The sequence below is a fragment of the Danio rerio genome, chromosome 12 (assembly GCF_049306965.1).
Source record: "Danio rerio strain Tuebingen ecotype United States chromosome 12, GRCz12tu, whole genome shotgun sequence".
NCBI classification, from domain to species: Eukaryota; Metazoa; Chordata; class Actinopteri; order Cypriniformes; family Danionidae; genus Danio; species Danio rerio.
In genome coordinates, this window is record NC_133187.1 from 20,696,359 (window position 1) to 20,717,714 (window position 21,356).

Sequence of the window (21,356 nt, forward strand, 5' to 3'; positions counted from 1 at the left end):
GTAATGTTAGAATACGATGTGATTTTTGACCCACTTTTAGCACATATTGTGTAACATATGGAGGACTAGGAGTGCCCATTGGAAATAAAATGAAGAATCAAATAATTCATTGAATAATTAAAGCAGGTGTGGCCATGTGTTGCACACAGGTTGCACACAGTTGGCATTTTGTCTGGCACACTTTACTGCTGTCATTTTACTATGACGCCCCACCTCTTCCTCGCCGCTGATGTGCAGGTAAAGCGAGTTTGTGCCTGTAAACACAGCGCATCCTCTGTTCAAAATCGCAATTTGTTCAATGTTTCTAACCACTTGAATTGTCACATATTTGAAACTATTTTCAACCGGTGAATCATTCATTTATACATTCATTCATTTTCTTGTAGGGTTCGTCCCTATGTTAATCTGGGATCACCACAGTGGAATGAACCGCCAACTTATCCAGCAAATGCTTTTACATAGCGGATGCCCCTCCAGCTGCAACCCATAACTGGGATACATCAAAACACACTTGTACACTATGGTCAATTTTACCATAACCAATTCACCTGTACCGCATGTCTTTAGACTTGGGGGAAACCGGAGGATGCGAACACGGGGAAAACATGCCAATGAAATGCCAACTGACCCAGCCGTGGTTTGAATCTCGCTGTCAGGCAAACGTGCTACTCTCACTGCGCCACCACGTCACCTCCGGTGAATCATTACATCATTTTACATCTTACTATTTTATTTCAGAATATTCAAAAATCATTAGTTTAAAGTTATTTTTAATGTTCAAAAATAATAGAGTAGTATTATAATTTTTTGAATGTTCATTTTCTATTTAAGCTGTGAATCTCTTTTCTATCTCTCACTTTTTTGTTTTCTATTGCAGTGCTTCAGTTCAGTCTGCTGTTATGCCAACATTTTTCCCTTTCCTTTTTTTCTCTTTTTTTGCCTCTTTCACCCTAATGTGCTTCTGTGTATTCTGTGACTCCTCTTGTGCGCGTGTCCTGGGCGTGTTGTGTAATGTTTCCTGTAGGGCATGTTACAGCCCACATGGAGTCCTGTCTCACTACTGCTCTTAAGGTTAATTCATTGCAGACAGGGGACCCTCACCCATACTGGGACAAAGACTGAGGCCATGCTAATGCGACCTCCACTCACTGCCACTTTCCACATGCCCTTTCCTTTAATGCTTTTCTCTCTTGTGCCAAGTCACATTTTTAGCCCCTGGGGTTATTCACTGTTCAGTGCATCATGTACATCAGTTAAAGCGCTTCAGCACTGAGTCAGTGATGCATTCACATAGGGAATTTACCTATTGTTACTGCATTATTAATTATTAATCATCTAATATTTGTCAAACGTTACAAGATTTGAGAATAAAATACACATGTATTAATATTACGTATTTGATGATCTGTTTTTGTAGGATGAAACTGGTGCTTATGTGATCGACCGAGACCCTACTTATTTTGGTCCCATACTCAACTATCTGCGACATGGAAAGCTGGTTTATAACAAGGAGCTGGCAGAAGAAGGTCTGTTTTCTTTCAGAACTGTTGTCAGTCTGTGCATTTTCAAATGGATTTATTTTTATGTTGTTCTGTTTAGTATTGTGAATATTTTAATATCAGTGCATTACAATTAGGGATGCATCGGCGCTATATTGTTATTGTGGCATATAAAATGTTTTGTGTTGGGGTTTTTTTATCATAGAGCTGCAGGATATTGTAAAAATCAGACAATCTGCAATATTTTGTTATTTTGCAATATGAATACAATTTCACCAGATGACTTGAATAGGTCTATTTCGAAAGAAGTTAATTGGGATGATTCTGTAGGGGAGCGAATCATGCGTAAAATATAATAAACCATCTACAAGCATAAATACAATGATGAAAAAAAAGAAATAAACTATGTTTTTTGGTTTTCTGCAGGCACAGTAATTAAATAACTAAATGTAAAATAATACTGGATAGTCTTTGTTGTACAAACAATTCAGTAAAATTAATCAATATTAACGTTATAAATGTTCAAATTTCTTATGGCTGATTGCTTTTAAAATCCTCATACACTCACAGGCCTAAAAGCACATGCAAATTATAATTCTCAACATTGCAGATCCTGCGATGTGACTATTGCATATGATCACATGCCGATATATCGCAGCGGAATGAACCTCCAACTCATTCTTATGCAGAGGATGCCCTTCCATGTTCTACCCATCATTGGAAAACCCATACACTCTTGCATTCACACACATACACTACAGCCAATTAAGCTTATTCAATTCACCTACCACATGTCTTTGGACTTGTGGAGGAAACCCATGAGAACACTGCTAGGAGAACATGCAAAATCTACACAGAAACAGGAACTGACCCAGCCGAGGCTTGAACCAGCGACCTTCTTGCTGTGAGGCGATTGTGCTACCCTCTGCGGCATCGTAAAGCCCTACTTTATATTTTTTTATAAACACAAATTTTGTCAGTTTTGCTATCAGATTTGCTTAAAACGAACAGACTGAAACTAACCAAACATCTAAACTTTTTGTTTAAATTCCATAGACCTTTAAAAAGCAGTGATGAAGCGGCTCATTTTCATTAGAATATGCACAGCACCTAAACCAGGGATAAGTGTGATTTTTTTGATTAGATTATTATGACATGAAGATGGATAAAGACTAGTGTGAAGCGTTGTAAAGTCTTAAATATCAAAATCAGAATTTTAGGCAAATTAACATTTATTTAAAAGTTCTCCATGTATTTACTGCTAAGTGAGCTGACCTGGACAGACTGTTGTGCATGCATTTAATTTATTATAGTTTTTAAAACCTTCAAAACATTTTTTCAATTTTGGTTTTTATATTTTAAGAATGGTAATGTTGAAATAAAGTGTCTGTATACAACTAGAGCTTGCTTGTTTTGACACAATATTTAATTTTTTTTGCTCAGAATGAACTAAAATATTAATTGTTTTAATTATTAAATTATTATTATTATTGTATTATTAATTTGTATTATTAATTAATGTTAATAAATTAACATTCGAAAAAACCCTTAACGTTTAGGGCCATTTGAGTCTGAAATTTTATTCATAATGGTCTTAAAATGTCTTAAAGTTGTAAATTTAACTTCTAGAAACCCTGGAAGCAAATCTTTTCATAGTTCACAAAAAAGAAAAAAAAAACTTAACTTCGGTGCGGCCGACTCTAGTATTGGAAACCTAGTAAGCAACAGTAAACAAGATAAGTAGAGCTGCACAATTATTCAGTAAAAGATTGCTATGTTCATTTGACCTGATCAGGATCTGAATTTCTATGATTCTACACCATTTACTATATGTTGCTATGCAACATGGACAGACTGCGAATGGTGTTGAGAGTCAGCTTACTGTATTGATTAGGTGTAATTCACCTAAAACCTAAAATGTAAATTTTGTCTTTGTGTGCCATGTTGCATAATGACATATTCGCGGCTACAAAAATCACACACAAGGTGACGCACTTGGATTTTGTTTGAGGATGCACCAGCTGCGAATAACGGGTAATACAGCTGTAAATAACATATAGTTTGTTGCAAAGATTAATCGATTCACTTCTTAAGACCTCAGTCAGGAGCTGCGTGGGTAGAATGTTTTGCATGTATATATATTTTTTTGCAGTCGAAGTCAGAATTATTATCCCCCTTTGATTTTTACAATTTGTTTTAAAAATACTTCCCAAATGATGTTTAACAGAGCAAGGAAAATTTTACAGTATGTCTGATAATATTTTTTCTCTGGAGAAAGTCTTATTTGTTTTCAGTTTGGCTAGAATAAAAGCAGTTTTTAATTAAAAGAAAAAAAAACACTTTTAAGGTCGAATTTATTAGCCCCGTTAAGCTTTTTTTTCCGATAGTCTACAGAACAAACCATCATTATACAATAACTTGCCTAATTAACCTAACCTGCCAAGTTAACCTAATTAACTTAGCCTTTAAATGACACTTTAAACTGTACAGAAGTCTCTTGAAAAATATCTAGTCAAATATTATTTACTGTCATCATGGCAAAGATAAAATAATTCAGTTTTTAGAAATGAGTTATTAAAACTATTATGTTTAGAAATGTGATGAAAAAATCTTCTTTACGTTAAACCAAAATTGGGGAAAAAATAAACAGGAAATGTAATAATTCAAGGGGGCTAATAGTTCTGACTTCAACTGGATATGTGTGTATGTATGTATGTATGTATGTATGTATAAACAGTTGAAGTTAGAATTATTAACCGCGGTTTATTTTTTTCCCCAACAAATCTGACTCCGTTACACCAATTCTGTCAGGAGGAATGGGCCAAAATTCCTTCAAACTATTGTAAGAAGCTTGTGGAAGGATAATCAAAAATGTCTCAATATTGACCTTTATTTTAGCATATGATATCAATATCTTACCAAATTTTTTATGACGTTTGTTTAAATTTGATCGAAGCATCTTGTTTGAAAACCTAATGCAACAAAATAAATACTGGTAATGATCTTCATTTGATCAAAAATCGTTTAGCTCTAAATGTAAGGATGGTATAATGTTCACTATGTCAGAGTTTTTTGTGCAAATGTATTTATATTATTCCCATAAATCCTTTCACACGAATATAAATCCACCTAAAGCGAATTAAGGAATTCTTAAATTGAACTCGTGTTGTACAAATGTGCATTAACACATTATGTGTTTCATGTTTTAAAAGCTTGATTTTAGGCTCACAAAACACTGTTGTCATGTAAATAAATGTAAAATGCAGAGTTCACACTGCACAATTTAAGCTCTGGTTTTCACTCGCCAACAGATTTTGAGAAATCGCAGAAAAATGCCCAAAATCGTTTGAAAGTCTGTGCTCATTTACTTAAATGATAATCACACATTCTGAACAATTAAAGAGCTGGTTTAAGAGAACAGCTGTTGGCCGTGAGATACATGCTAAATATCTGTCACAAATTTAAAATCAGGTTTATGAAATGAATGCTGACTGGAAAAAGGCCGCAGCAAAGACCTTCAGCAAATGAAGAGCAAGATACAGGGCAGCAGGGATCTCTAGACCACAATCTCAGAAGAAGTAAGCGTTACAATAACATTAAACAGAAACAAATCAGAAATATTCATCCATATTTTTGCCATTTTGCTGCAAATCAGCGCACAGACCATTTGAATGGCAAACGTTATGCAGGCTACTATTTCAGTCTCACGCCTGATCTTGAGTTATTTCCTTATCACTTTTTATGTGTTTGCGAGCCAGACAAAGCTGTCAGTGATTATTTAAATGGTATAGTCATGCAGTGTGTATCGGCCTGTCACTGATCCATCACGCAGTGTGAACACTGCAACAATATTGTGAGAACAACGGTGAACTTTGAAAGGTGTAAACTCTGCATAAGACACACATTTAATTTGAGCTGAAAATGATGTGCATAAACATACCTTTCAATTTCTTAGTAGCATTTACAATAATTCATTTCTTGCATTGTCTTCAGTTTGCAACATTATTTAGTTGGAAAAACGCATAGTAATAAAAATCTGTAATAAAATCGACATTTTTTTAAAGAGTGTGTCTGTGCCTTCAGGTGTGCTGGAGGAGGCAGAATTCTACAACATCACACCGCTGATTAAATTAATCAAAGAGAGGATTCTTGAACGCGACTCAAAGGCCACGCAGGTATGAGCAAACCTTTATCGAGCCTCCAATACAGTGCATTTGCTTCCTTCTATCTGTTATTTTTCTCCAAGTACTATATTTCAGTTAATCTCTTATTCTACTGTACATTTGTGACTATATTTGTGTGCTTATGCAACAGCCACCAGTCCTCCGCCCACTCTCGCTCTTTTATTTTATTTTTTTTCATACTCTCCTATTGGCATCATCCCACTGCATTTCTTGCTCGCACTGTTTTCACCCTGTGTTTCTCATACAGCAGGTACCGCCGAAGCATGTGTATCGGGTGTTGCAGTGTCAGGAAGAGGAACTGACCCAGATGGTGTCCACCATGTCGGACGGCTGGAAGTTTGAGCAGGTCAGCGTGCGCGCCTGCCGAAAACCCCGCCCCGGACTGCTCTGGACTGTGGGTTGGACTGACACGGAGTTGATATCCCTTCCCCTGATCCTAATGCTCCCAGTGTCCAATTCTCCCCTCAGATTCAGAGTCCAGTAATGTAGCTAAAGTGTCAAATTAAACTTTTGGATTTTTTATTCAAAGGGATTTTACAAGGTCAGTTGCACCAATTTTTGTTAATAATATTATGTTTTTTTAATGGCAGACTATGGCTAGACTACTACTCAGTAGGTACTGCATTTAAATTTGAATTTACTGCTCGACCGTTAGAAAGGGCTTTCTATACAGTATGAATGTGAGCAGTATGAATGGAACTCAGACATACTACATCTACCATTTGATCATGATAGCATAACCTACCCGCATTAGTTGTGTCGATTCACTCCCATTTATGAATTCTCTCGCTCTGCATCATGGATGCACGCAGCATGCATTGGATGCACAGTTTAGAATTTCGCCAGAAGTAGTAGGTCATCCGGGTACTTCTCGCATACTGTTTTTGAATTAAATATATATATATGGCATATCTGATCAGACTTTTATTATTAGTTTACGTCTCGCAAGTTTTATTCTTCCTAATTTCCCGCAGCATGGTCTTTTTCCCCTCACAAATCCAAGTTATACTGTATCTCTCCATTTGAAGAACGTGATTGCAACAAAGTTCCAATTCTGAGAATGTCTTGCAAATATTTGTACTGCTTTTATTGGCTTTCTCATTCTGACTTGGTATCTTCTAGTTATGAGTTTCTACCGTGAGAAAAACATAGTTTTTTTAAGGGATTATTTAGCTTGCAATAATTTTGTTCTTTCTTATCAAAAAAGCTCAAAAGATATTTTGAAGGACCTAAACAACATTGGTGCAAAAAAGCAAAATAATGTAATATGAAATAATCCATAATGTCTTATGGAATAACTGTTCATAACATTGAAAAACGGTAGAAAACATTATGCATAATTATAAAAAGAAACCATCATTTAAAGGTTTACCTAGGTCTACCTTTAAACACTTAAAGGTTCTGTGGTACTGAAGGTTTCAAAGTTGGGCCCAATCCCAATTCTACCCATTAGCTCTTATCTCTAGTTTTGCGTATTCACGTGAAGAAGTGGGAGTGTCCTAATTCTCTTTAGCTTGAAAGTGTAGGGCTAAGGAGAAGGGCTAGATAACCCAAGGGTAGATACACCAGCTACAATGGCAACATGGCTGCACATGCAAGTCAGGAGATGCACAAATTGGTATTTTTTGCAATTATTAAGAATTTTAACAACAAACAAGCATATGTTTTGATGCATTCATAATGACGTTCGTGTTTTACCGTCATGCTTTATAAAAATAAAACGACTTTTAAAACCACATAAATTTCATGTCTATAATCCATAATAATAACTCCTGTATAGAAATATGTATAGAATGTGTGTGTTTATTAATTAATAATATTAGACTAATTTAGGTCATTGACTGCTGGCATAACAAAGGATGATGTAACGTTACCGTTAGTAGCTAGGCAATTTTCATTACTGTTTATTGCAGTTAATGCACTTTTAAAAGACACTTTCACTTAACCAGATTGCTTGCGTTTCCGTTTATACAAGAAAACAACTTGTGTTTGTTGCAACAGGCATTGTCGGTGTCATGCAAGCTTACAAGCTGTGAAGGATTTTATACTTCTCGCACGAAAGTGAAAATGAGCATTTCACATGTGAGATTGCTAACTGTGCAGACGAATATCAAATATCGCAAATTAAAAAAGGTTGGTCAGTTAAATTATGTTGCTGTAAGTAATGTTTATTCAGCAATAATTCTCCAGTACCGATAGCAGGACCGTTAACGTCAGAACTTATTGATACTTCAGTCTTTTATAATGCAGCACCGATACCGTACTTTATAAAGTACTGAGATTCGGTACCCATCCCTCATGATGACGTGTGCAGGTGTTGTTTATATCTTCTAAACGAATTTTGTAACCGTTTTAGAGCACACTAGCTTATAGATGTCTTTAAAACACACAATACTAAAAAACTTTATTTCAATTTCATGGGACCTTTAAAAACACTGTTGGCTGATGTTTTTAGTTTGTCGAATCGACTTTGACTAGACCAATTTGGCGTATCTCTAAACATCACAAAAAGAATGTTTTTGGTGCAACTCATTAGGCATTTGATCCACGTTAATGTTTTCCTTCATGGTCCTCACCCCAATCCTCAGATCTTAATTACCTATCATAATAAAAGGCCTTCTCTTTCTCTTTCTTTCTCTCTGGTTTCTTGGATTTCAAGATGGTGAACATTGGCTCATCTTACAGCTACGGAACGGAGGACCAGGCTGAATTTCTCTGTGTGGTGTCAAAAGAGTTACACACCTCGGCTGGAGGTTTGGGGACCGAGCAGAGCCACAAAACTAAGGTTGGAGCTCCTACGCACACATGCACAGCCATAGCACTTCACATTCACTGTAACCACAGCTGCCAGTGCCACAAAAACATGCACACTTCCCATCTCATTCCACATCAGCAGCTTTAAGATCATTTCTACTACACAAATTCATGATTTGTTCAATTTTTTTTGCTATGCCATCATCTGTCGTGCTGGTTTCTGTTCATCCTGTTGTCCATTCATAAAACAACAAGACGTCGGACACACAAGAGGAGGATGGAGCGAGGGAGGAAGAGGAGGTGGAGGAGGAGGAGCGGGAAGAGGGAGAGAGAAATTCATCCCCCAATGAGTGGATTAGAGATTAGCAGAAACTTGAGTCAAAGGAATTGGTGAGGATATGCTGTCGTGTTGGTTGTGTTAGTGGTAGATCCACAAAACTCTACAAGTCAGAGAGTGTTGGTGAATTGCATCTCAGTGCACTACATTAGAGATAAACAAAGAAATGATTCTACATGCATATTCCATTGTTTGGCTAATAAAATGGTCTTCAGATTTATAAATATTCAAGAAGCACTTGTATGGATAGTTTCACTCGTCTTTTATGAGGACAATTTGCAATGAAATGCAATAACCTTCATCTCCTAGCAAAAACCAAGCATGATTTTCCTTTTTAAAGGGATACTTCACTTGTTCCAAACCTTTATGAGTTTCTTTCTTCTCTTGAACACTAAAGAAGATATCTTGCTGGAAACCCATAACCATTAACTTCCATGGTATTTGTTTTTCCTACTGTGGAAGTCAGTGGTTACTAGTTTTTAGCTTTCTTCGATATATTTTCTTTTGTGTTCAAGAGCAGAAAGAATTCAAAAAGGATGAGCGTGAGTAAATATTCATTTTTGGGTGAACTATCCCTTTATGTAGTTATTTTGAACAAAATGTGTGCAGACAAACTGTTGCTTGGTACTGAGCTGTGAATATCAATTTGAATAGATGTCATTTTAAAATGGGGTTTTTAGTAAAGGTCACAAGACCAGAAATGGTGACCGAATGACTCAACCGAATGACTGTTTAATATTTAGCACAGCGTCTGTTCCATAAATTGCCCATGAGTCACTGCCATTCCCACTCATATCCACATCTTCAGCAAAAACGATCTGTCATAATTACATGGAGCATACTAGGAGCGGAGGCTTATTTCACACTCTGTCATTATCAGAAATCATTAGAGATTTTGTGTTAATACTACCGTTCAAAAGTTTGGGGTCATAAGCTTTTTTTTAAAAATGTTTTTTAAATGCGTCACTCATCAGGTTTGCATTTGGCCCAATCCTAGTTCTACCCCTTTACCCCTTCCCCTTAATTCTTTTCCTCATTTTGTGCATTCACGTGAAGGGGTAGGAGTGTCCCAGTTCTTTTTAGTTTGACGGCGTAGGGCTAAGGGGAAGGGCTAGATAGCCCTTGAAACTGAGATTTTTCAGGACTACACTCGAAACCAAGGGGTATAAAAATTTCCCAGAATACACCATCTACAACAGCCATAAGTCAGGAGATGCACAAATTAATATTTTTTTGGCCATTAGTAAAACAGAAATAGAATTGGAATTAGGCCTTAATCAAAGCAGTAATATATTTTAAATAACTGTATGTAAGTATATTTTAATGTATTTAATTCTTGTCATGAATTGTGTTGAATTTTTTACATCATTAATCTGGTCATCAGTATCACATGATCTGAAATGAGTCCAATATGTCGATTATTTTTATTATTATTTTTATTTATATTAATGTTGAAAAAAAAAGTTGAGCTGCTTAATATTTTTAGGTTCTTAAAAGAAGTTTCAAAAGCACTGCGTATAATTGAAATGAGAAAATGACTTGATTTTGGTTTCAATTAAAATTGCATTTGCAAAAGTAATTTTATTTGCGTGGCAGGCATTTAAATGTAAAATAGTGAAGTAAAATGACTGATGTCAAAATATGGGTGAAATAATGCTCCATGTGCACCATGATCCTGAAAATCTGTATGAAATTATTTGATATTTGAAATTAATTGATTCAAGTTAATTAACCGAAATTTTGTTTTGGTAATCTTCAAAGTCTGACACTTTGCTGACATCTTTAGCGTAGTGGTCCTTCTCTGTTGATGTCAGTTTGACGGCTTCAGTCGCAATATTCTTAACCACATTCTTAAGCCTCTCGTACGGTTAGTTTGCAATGAGCGAATGATTCGCAAAAAGAAAAATTCTATTTCAGTGAGGGTTTATGCACACAGACTTTTAATTTTCAGTCAGCCAGCCCAAGCGCTTCCGGTGAACTGTCTTGCATTATAAAATTGTCACATTTAAGATCTGATTAATTTAAAAATCAGTGATCTTCACAATCTGTAAGATATACAATATAAAGTGGGTCTCAGACCCCACAAGAAGCTCTGCATTAAATTATATTTTCCCCTGCCATGTCTTTAAATATGTACATTTATTTTACCTCAGTATTTTCAATGGAGTTTCTTTTAACAGTTTTACGCTAGAACAACTAAAATGCTATCCAACTGGTCTATTTTAAAAAAGCCTATTTAAAAGTCTATTTAACTCGTTATATTTTAATTATATTACAACATCGATGCTGTAAAAGGAACCTTGTGAAACTGAAATCAGTAGCATTAAGCTCGCACCAGAAGTTTATTGCTGGCTGAAAACACTAGCTGTGCAGAGTCTATTGGAAGCGCATCAACATACTGGAATAAACACTTTAGCTATTTCCTGTTCACTCCGCCTTTAAAAAGAGTAATTTAATATGTCATCAAATTAGTATTATATTTTAAAAAAACACCTCTAAACTTTATCTCCACCTACATTATAATAGGTATCTTCTGTAAATCATGGTTAAAATTGATGGGGCTTAATATTTTTGCTAGGAAAAAAATGTAATAAATATAAAAATGTAATAAAAAAACTACTGACCTCAACCTTTTGGACAGAGCTGCATTGCTGTGACACTAATATGTTTTTCAACTCTTTTTCAGCTGTTCCAGATCCATGGGTCCCGGATGTAGAATACAAAGAACTTTATTTTTTTAGATAACCATTTTATCATGTGCTCATGATGCTGTTTTTATAGCCATACTTTTTTAGATTTGGTGACTTTAACAACGGGTATTAGCGGAAAACAAGACCTTCACAACCAGCAGCAAAAAAAGAAATTAAACAAATTCAACAAAAGGCACCTGAGGTATTAGGAAAAGACACAGTTACATAGAAAGTTAGCAACTTAGTACATGACCTTTACCAAAGAGTGCAACCTAGTTATTTATGGGATATTCAAGTTAAAATCATGCATTTAAACAACTTGGGATTGGTCAGAAATAGAATTTGTAATTTATAATATAAAGGCTGTGTGGATAGGAGACTGCATCTACTGTTTAGGTTTTGCACATTTACTGTGGTATACTCAGACCATGTCCTGTTAATCTAGCATCAGCTCTGGGTAAAGTGCCAGCAGCTCCAGGCTGGCAGACCACCAGCGGTCCACTTTACCCCATTTACAATCTGTGGCAGTTTATTTCGATAGTGGTTGGCGCCGGCTAGAAGGTCATGATTTCATTGGAGGTCGCTAGATTTAATAGGGCTCCTGAACATTTTGGTTGTGTTTGTATGCTGTTTGAAGATTTTGAATAGGTCCCGTTTACTTCTAATGAAGTTAGTTTATTTTCAGCTAACGTGCTTATACTGTCACATGTGTGGAAGAGATAGTTCATCCAAAAAATGAAGATTTAATCACCGTTTACTCTCACTCTAGTGGTTACAAATCTTTGATTTTTATATCTTTCTCTGTTGAACACAAAAGAAGATATTTAGAAAAATGTTGGAAACTGGATTCAATCCAAAGATGCGATTAGATTCATGTGCAAACCTGAAATTGCATAAAACATTTGCGAAAAAACTTTAAGAGAACAAAATCATCACTTCCTGATAACCGTTGCCAAATGTCAAAGAGACAAATGGAAATTTCTTTCTTAGGAAACCTTTCACCGTGAACCTTTTTCCTTATAAAGTTGAAGTCAGTATTATTAGCCCCCTATTTAGTTTTTTCCTCTAATTTCTGTTTAATGGAAAGAAGATTTTAGTTTAAATATAACAGTTATAATAACCTTTCTTTGCCATGATGGCAGTATATATAATACCGTACTATTTATTTTTCAAGATACTAGTATCAGCTTAAAGTGCAATTTAAAGGCTTAACTAGGTTAATTCTACAGGTTATGGTAAATTAGATAATTAAACTATCTTTGTATAAGGATGGTTTGTTCTGTTAACAATCGGACACATTTTTTGCTTAAAGGATGTAGCAATATTGACCTCAAAATGGCTTTTGGAGGATAAAAAAACTGCTTTTATTCTAGCCGAAATAAAACAAATAAGACTTTCTCTAGAAGAAAAAAATATTATTAGACATACTGTAAAATATTCCTTACTCTGTTAAACATAATTTGGGAAATATTTAAAATAGAATTTTTATTATTATTTTTAATTAATAATTCTTACTTCAACTGTATATAAAATTACTTGAGTCTCAGAAGATGAAGACAAACACAATGAATGTGCAATGGCTTTTAGAGCTGCAACCCGTCTATGGGATGCTCAAGATGCTTCTGGTAGGTAATAATAACAATGGCAGTCTTTGGGTAAGGCCTTTTAGAATGACCAAAACAACGTTTCTGATGTTTTACTGTGTTCAGTCTGCTGGTTTGTCTATTAATGCCACTGTTTTTTGTTATTACATGATTTATTTATTTTTTAATTTTTTTGCATACTGTAATATATCAGCAAACATGTTACCACTGTAGTTTAGGCATATTTGTTCTTATCAGATGAAATATATCTAATTCAGTTGTGTGCATAATTTGTATTCATGCTCATTGAAAAGCTACATTGGAAGTCATTGGCTACTGGTTTCCAACATTCTTCAAAATATCTTCTTTTGTGTTCAACAAAAAGAAATTCAAACATGTTTGAAAAGTGGGGGGTGAACTAATGTTTATTTTTGTGTGTACTATCCTTTTAAGGTTCAATTTCTTCTGAAGGAAGCTCCGTTCACACTACCAGTGACTTCGTAGCTGCTTTTCTTCCTGGGTGGCGATTGAAGTCTCTAGTGGGCATTCCCACCTTGAGGTTACTTTAGTTAATGTTTTTGAATGATATTCTCAGTCAGTTAATGAGTTTTTTCAGCTATATATAAACACTGTGGTTATCAAACCACAAAACATAAACAGAATCAGTACATGAAATGCTTAATTGCAAAGATGTAGGTCTGCAGCACTGAGAATATGGCTGAGAGAGGATCACGTGAGCTCTACTGATGCTTCCATTGGCTGTTGCACCCTAAAGTCACTCTTTATTTGCTTAAAGTTGCCAATACTCGCTGTTGTTCGCGTAGCCTGAGATTGACAAAAATCACAAGCTCGCCATTGAAATGAATGGTTGCGTGTTGCTGGTCATGTGAATGGCGTTTAAGTCTGGCAATCGAAATCGTTCAAATCAACATGCCTCAATTCTACAACTCAATCAAGCACCTTTAGCTCAATTTAGCCTTGAGCTGTGCAAAATTTGTATGTGCTGTGGGCTCATTTACATGCCTAAGCTTATTTCTTAAATATGTTGTGGTTTTGCACAAGTTTGCATAAATACTGTGCCCCTAAAAACACATTTGTGTTCACTTCTGCCACAGTAAGCATGAATGTTTTTGGATTTAATCACAGAAAAGCTAACCAAGTAGAGTTTGTCAATTAAATGTAATGAGAAAAGATTGGCGAGGGAATCAATTGTTTCTCTTGAATGCAATGAAGTTCTTTGTTTTTAAATGTGACTCAAGTGTTCATGGTGACTTTTTGGGGCCACTGTACATTTGAACAGGCAAAATATTTTTCTGTCATGGTTCATTGACAGAATTATTAGTCAAATTTGAGTTGAAAAGATCTTTTTGTAAACAGTATCACAGTGTAATCTGATTCTAATGCATTTATACAGAGGAAACAGGCATTTGCAGCACAATTTTGTAGTTCAGTGAGTTACTGGGTCGATCGATTCTGCTACTGTCTTCAAGAACTGTAGGCATAAAAACTAGACTGAGAATAGTGACATGCATGAAACAGAGATGATATCATTTACTCCATTAACAAACGTGTGTGTGTGTGTGTGTACATGATAGTAGAAGCAGCAGAAGTTTTTGATACATATCTTATTGGTGTCAGTGCAGTACAGTAGTCTCTTTAAACTTTGTACTGGGTGTGTTGAACAAGTTGTACTATTGCAATAGATTTCAGAAATGTGTTTTGCTTTTCAAGTTGTATATTTTATGTGTTCATTCTCAAGGCCTTGGACTTTTTTGATCATACTGTGCCATATATGTGTTCTTTTTTATTTGCTAAATGTCAGATTATGTTACTTGTCAGGGCACAGTTTGTTTTGTCTTTGGTTTTTGTGACAATTTTCTCTATTATTTATAAGCGGTTTGTATGCCCTATTTCCACTTTGAGCTTTTCCATATTTATTAACTGAAAAGGAATATGTTGTTTCTCTTTTTCATGGTGTTGAATTTTGTTATTTATTCAGTTTTTTCTTTACATATGTACTTATTTGTAAACTATATTTACATTGCATTGAGCGCACAGTAAGCCTGTTGAAACAAACTCCTCAAGTTCAGTAATGCTCTTTTTGTCTAAAGGGGGCTTGTTTTAATCTGGCACAGACCCTTAATAGTTTATGTACACCAAAGAAAACTGGATTAATGTTTGACTATTTAGTCAGGAGAATATCTTTAGCAACGAAAACAATCATGAAGTAGATGTTCAAGCAAGCATTATTGTGTAAATAGCTACCAAAATTCTTCAAATAAAGTTTAGTTTCTTTTTCAAAAAAATAATTGTTCATGTGTGAAGCATTTATTATTTCATTGGAAACATACTGTTACACACTTATGCTACACGGACAGTCATAGAGTATACTAGCAGCAGATACACTGCAGTTGTTGTCCACAGTTTCATATAATTGAATGGTAATGCATCTGTAATTAAAGCTTAGCTTACTGGTTTGCCTGTTCAGTTTAAAAAGCACAACTAGTCAAAATAAATATCAAACTGAAGTTCTAGATAAGACTTGATGAAACTAATAAAGGTGGCTATCTAAAGACATTAGTAGAAATGCCTTTTAAAACTATTAATCCATTTATACAGTATTTACATGCAGCTGGGATTTGAATTGAAATCCAAACGCAGATGTGTCAGTGTGTTGTTCAGGTCTGTTTTACAGGTATGTGCTGAGAAAGTCACCAGTGGCCAGATGAAGGTACTCTGGCTGATCTGTGGTCTCCATTTCCACTCCGACCATGAGCTTCCTGTGACGTGCTGACAGAGTCTTCCTCCTCCACAGGCCAGACGGACGCTTCTGCAGACACGTCTTAATCATTTCAGACAGGTCTTGCTGCAGATTCTGGAAGTTTTCCCTGTCAGAGAGTTCAGGTTGTAGAAAACATTTTATAGACTAGTTATGAGGAATAATAAGAATGACAAGAAATTGGAAAACTCACGCTGTTGGAGGTGTTGGCAGGTTATAATTTTCCCCTGTTACTCCGGTAAGCCAGTATGTCATCTCTTTTCCTTTGCCCTATAGTATATATGAGAACTGTGGTTATTTTAACAAAAAGTGTTTTATTAATTCAAAGAAAGCTGAATACAATAATATATACAAAGACAAAAGCAAAATTAAACAATAAATATAACATCAGAATTACTAAAGCTTAATAATAACTTTATTTTTAGGTGCCTTTCATGATAATTAAGATTAACTTACAAGTAATCTTTAAAGGAAAACTCCACTATTTTGGAAATAGGCTTATTTAACAACTTTCATAGAGCTGAACAGTTGAGTTGTACCATTTTTGAATCCATTCAGATGAACTCCAAGTCTGGCAGGAGCACTTTTAGCTTAGTCTAGCAGGGTCATTGAATTGGATTAGACCATTAGCATCTAGCTCAAAAATGTCACTAAATGATTTTTAATATTTTGCCATATTAAGCTTGACTTTTCTTTAGTTACATTGTGCACTAAAACACTGAAAAATAATAGTTGCTATTTTCTAGGTTGTTGCGTCTAATGACTATACTCTTATTGTGGCATAATAATCAAGAAGCTTTGCTGCTGTTCCATGGTTGCAGCAGGTGCAATGGTAAAATAAGGGGCTGTATAGCTAAAAGCCCTCGACACTGTACTGTGCAAATTAATACGTGGCTAAATCATAGAAGATGAGGATTTTAGAAAGTGTGCAGGAGTATACGTTTGAAGAGCATCAGACTGTGAGAAGTAAATATTGACTATTTTACAACATTTGACCAGGAGCAAGAGCAGATGGCAAAATAACTGGGGAAATGTGCTTTCCAAGAGAGTTTTAGACATAATATGTGTGCTGCAGAGAAACTGCCATTTATGTAAGAGTTTCTAGAGGAGATCATAAAGTAAAGAATTACAAGCCACACAACTTTGATTCTGATTTTAACAAAATTCAGTTGAATAAAATTTCAGGTTAATAAAGATAATATTAAAATAATGATAGTCAATCACAGACCTTTAGGAAAGTTTCTCCTCTTTCTTCATACTCAAACTTGCAGTCTGTGCGCTGGAGAATGTTGATCGTCGACTGACTCACATGAATTCGTAGCGCTGCAATGAGGAGAATAATGAAGAATAAAAAAAATAAACAGACTGATGCCTAGTTAAGTAAGCTAGTCAATGGATTAACAGTATCTACTGACAGTCATTTTTATTTGATCATTTTCTCAATATTAGTAACTGAATTTTCTGCATTATTTTACTGCACTTCAGTCTTTGGTAACACACAATTATTATAATATACTGATTTGGTACTTTAATGATTAAAATGGTTGAGCAGCTTAATATTTTTATTTTGAGACCATTGTAAAAAAACAATTACACAGTAATAACGTATTTACTCACGTAGACCTGTGGACTCCATACGAGATGCTGTATTGACGGTGTCTCCAAACAGGCAGTATCGCGGCATCTTAATTCCCACAACACCAGCAGCACAGGGTCCTGCACACATGCAATATTAATAATATTAATATATAACATAACATTAATAATAACATGTAGTATTAATATTTACTGGAGAAGATGAATATATATATATATATATATATATATATATTATTTAAAATATTTTTCAAACCCGTATTTCGAATTGCTTTCAAAAAAAAGTACACTCAGCAAGACTATATTATAGTAATATTATATACTTTCATGTTATTTTAAAGTTTTACCTAAAGACAACATTGCCAAAAACACTGTTCACATGTGCAGATGTGTTAAACTTCATAAACAAACACTAAATGGCATAGTCTGAACACGCAATTAGGTAAAAACTTCAAGCCTTTTTTAATAGTTACTGTTTTAAGCCAACAAAAATTGGTAAATGAATTTTTTTACTCTAAAAACACCATGTAAATGAGCCTTTCAATGGCGCACATGGAATCTGTACACGCAGAATTCAGCAGATTTTTAGCCCATCATTGATTCTGTTTATTTACTTGTGTAAATGTATGTACATTTACAATTATTCAGTTTTTAGATTGATTTCAGTAATTGTATTGCCTAAAATTAAAATATTCATATGATTTAATTACAATACAGTTTGTAAAGTAAAATGTTGTGTCGTTCAGTAGATATTTTATACGACAAACTTACTTTGTTGACCAAATAAAGTGGATCTAATTGGTTTTGCATTGCAAACATTAAATACAAGTTAAAAAGGTATTACTTTTTAGTTCATATATTAAGGTTTTAGTTATGATACTCCCAAAATCATTCCGCATACATCCACAGATTTTTAACACAATTCTGTGCAGAAATAGCAAAAAAAGTCAGCAGATTTCGCCTGGCCCTAGTCATGACAGATTTTTTGATTACGGTGTCTTTGTTACAGTTTAACAATTTGTTTAAATACCGAGTGAAATGAATTCTCTACATGTATAGTTGGGATGAGAGTTATGTTTAGTTGCATGTGATTATGCATAAATAATTGTGATCACTACAGTAAGTGCTTGGTTAATGTGTAATGACACCAGTGTTTCCTATTTTTTATATAAATATAACATAGATGCTTCACATATGTTTTAACATTTTTCTTACAGCATCAACACTCCCTTGCTTTTGCACAGTGCTGTATTGTGATTAGTGTTTTGACAACATTATCCAAATCAAAGCTTCATTCACAGACAAAGCATCATAAAATAATGAAACTATATATTCAATGCAATTGCTGTCAGGTCAGTTGAATAACAGTAAGTGGAGCTTATTATTTGGAGGTGGACTCGATCTACCATTTTAACATCACATGCCGCTACTTTTTTCTCATTTTACTATTACATTTTGTTTAGATAATTCAGAGACATTAAATTATAGAATACCTCTTTGATTTATTAAGTACTCTTTTAGTTTTAGGAAGACTTATCTTTGTTTGTCCAAGAAAAAATTAATTGTAATTTGACCTCAAAAGATGTGTTCATATATTTTGAACCTAAAAGAATATCTGTGGAATTATCTTTTGATTTTATTTGAAATTTTTCATATATTCATAGAAAAATAATTCTACTCTTTGTTTTAAAGATTTTACGTGTATTTTCATTTGTGTATTGTTGTGTACAGTTCTCATTAATGTATTCATAGTAAAAAATACAAGCATAACCGTTAAAGAAATAAAGATTTAACTAGTAAACTTGATTTGTAGGCTATATAATATATGTAGTCTCTGATATATTGACGTCGTAGTTATATTCTTTTAGTTGCAAAGTTGTTTTGCATATGATATCTAAAATGTAAATTATAAACGTGCATTTTACTTTATCTTGTTAGAAGTGTATATGTTTGTTGTGGTTGTTTCTAATAAAAATTACAACTTAATTAAACGAAGGCTTTGTTGATAACGAGGAGGATATTTTATGCATTGAAACATGCGAGATGTTTTAATGGAACAAAAATCTCTTACAGTGGGGAAAATAAGTACTGAACATCTCATGTTTTATCCTGGGAATAATATTTCTAAAGGAGCTGTTGACATGAAATTCAACCAGATTTTGGAAAAAAAAAAACAATACAAACATTAAAAAAAATCTGAAAAGTGATTTACATGTAATAACAATGAAATGATACAATGAGAAAGTACTACACTACTGAAATGTATTTAATACTTTATATTAAAGGCTTTTTTGGTGATGGCAGCTTAAAGAAGCCTTTCAGATGGAGAATGAAGTCGCATGAATTGCTCAGGTGTGGGTTTTTCAGAGACTTCGACAGAGTGTAATGATCTTGATGGTTCTGTGGGTTTCGTCTACCAAATCTGATCTTTATTTTGTATTTTCTATTAGATTTAGGTCAGGTGATTGGCTGGGCCATGCTACAGCTTGATTTGCTTTCTCTGAAACCATTTGAGAGTTTCCTTGGCTGTGTTTTGGATCATCTTGCTGAAATGTTCACCCTTTCATCTTTATAATCCTGGTAATGTAGATGTTGGACTGATGCAGTTAATATTAATTTACAGTGAGGAAGGGTTGCTGAATAACTACTGAGAGATTTCAGCTGCTGTCTGGGCTTTTACTGCCTTTCTACAGCTCACTTTCTTCATGTGTTCAATACTTTTTTCCCTTTTATTATGCATAACTTAATTTGTAAACAAATTGTTTTGCATTTATGGTTATCTTTGGGTTTTACCAACATCTGGGGAAAATTTCAAGTCAATGGCACTTTTAGAAACATGTTTTCTGAGAAAAATGACTTGTTCAATGCTTATTTTCCCTGCTGTACAAAAATCAAAAAACTTTGTTCTCTTATGTAATTTGCACTTTAATTATCCAATCAGGCAAACACATTAGCCATGCAGACATGATCAAGATGATCTGTCAAAACTAAGCAGCAGAATGGAGAAAAAAAGATGTTTAAAGTGGATGCAGTTTTTGACAACCCTCCTCTCTGTCCCTATTTTAAACATGCTTTTTTTTGCAGCTGTGCCTTTATGAAATACCCTTTGCTAATTTTGAGTGTAGTACAAAAAAATAAATGTTACCTGAATGCACACCGATACGGATCCACACAGGGATGCCAGGAAGATGGCTCAACTGTATTGTGCCCATAAAGGCCAAGATGTCCAGTGCCATAAGGCAAATATCCTTAGCATGCCTGTTCCCATTGCGTCGAGGAAGACCAGACACCACCATGTACGCATCCCCAATCGTCTCTACCTGAAATGAACACACAGATGTGTCACCTGGAGTGACTGGAAAACAAATTGACAGCTGCTGATCGTTGGTGCAAAATACCTTATAGACGTCATGATTGTCAAGGATACTGTCAAAGTTTTTGTAGATGTCGTTGAGCATGTCCACCACCTCCATGGGTGTGCTGAAGTGGCACAGTGTGGTGAAGCCCACAATGTCACTGAAGTAGATGGTGACCTCATCAAAGAGCTCAGGCTCCACTTTACCCGTTTCTTTCAGAGAACGAACAACAGGCCTGCAGCACAATCATAATAATATCTTAATAAATGTAATAATAATTATCTGATTGATTACTTGATAGTAGCAATTAATAATATTAATACTCTCTGTACTTTTGTCTAAATGAAAGTAAACTTAGAGCATACATCATTTTTCAGATTTTTACAATTACTTTCAAAGAAACATTTCTGTTAAATCAAATGTGTACAAATGGTGGACTTGGTAACGTATGGTGTGTTTTAAGATTGTCAGAAAATTGTAACATATTAAGATTAGTTAGTGTCAAATTGTTCGTTGATTCTAGAATTGTGGGTACATTTTGCATCTCCAAAAACTCCTAATTTCTTTTTCAAAAACAA

General features: G+C 34.6%; 2 protein-coding genes across 21 annotated transcripts in view; one reads left to right on the plus strand and one right to left on the minus strand.

Annotated features, from left to right (window-relative positions):
* kctd17 (potassium channel tetramerization domain containing 17) overlaps positions 1–15,353 on the plus strand; it is a 26,967-nt gene extending 11,614 nt beyond the window's left edge. The window contains exons 2-8 of one of the 16 annotated variants that reach the window (XR_012387955.1): positions 1,418–1,526; positions 5,583–5,674; positions 5,931–6,077; positions 8,343–8,468; positions 8,693–8,827; positions 11,461–11,666; positions 13,501–15,353. Coding sequence is in view for 11 of the 16 variants with exons in the window: in XM_005156177.6 (XP_005156234.1) it covers positions 1,418–1,526; positions 5,583–5,674; positions 5,931–6,077; positions 8,343–8,468; positions 8,693–8,803 (585 nt within the window). In the remaining 5 variants the exon portion in view is untranslated. Of the gene's footprint in view, positions 1–1,417; positions 1,527–5,582; positions 5,675–5,930; positions 6,078–8,342; positions 8,469–8,692; positions 8,828–11,460 lie in introns of all 16 variants that reach the window. The other 15 variants (XR_012387956.1, XR_012387957.1, XR_012387958.1 and 12 more) reach the window with 15 other exon arrangements.
* A 6-nt stretch (positions 15,354–15,359) lies between these two features.
* gucy2cb (guanylate cyclase 2Cb) overlaps positions 15,360–21,356 on the minus strand; it is a 37,344-nt gene continuing 31,347 nt past the window's right edge. For all 5 annotated transcript variants that reach the window (XM_073918375.1, XM_073918373.1, XM_073918372.1 and 2 more), the window contains 6 exons: positions 20,821–21,013; positions 20,568–20,742; positions 17,444–17,542; positions 17,055–17,149; positions 16,020–16,096; positions 15,360–15,935 (listed from right to left, as the gene is read on the minus strand). In XM_073918375.1, coding sequence (XP_073774476.1) covers positions 15,737–15,935; positions 16,020–16,096; positions 17,055–17,149; positions 17,444–17,542; positions 20,568–20,742; positions 20,821–21,013 — 838 coding nt within the window. In that variant the 3' untranslated portion in view covers positions 15,360–15,736. The remainder of the gene's footprint in view (positions 15,936–16,019; positions 16,097–17,054; positions 17,150–17,443; positions 17,543–20,567; positions 20,743–20,820; positions 21,014–21,356) is intronic.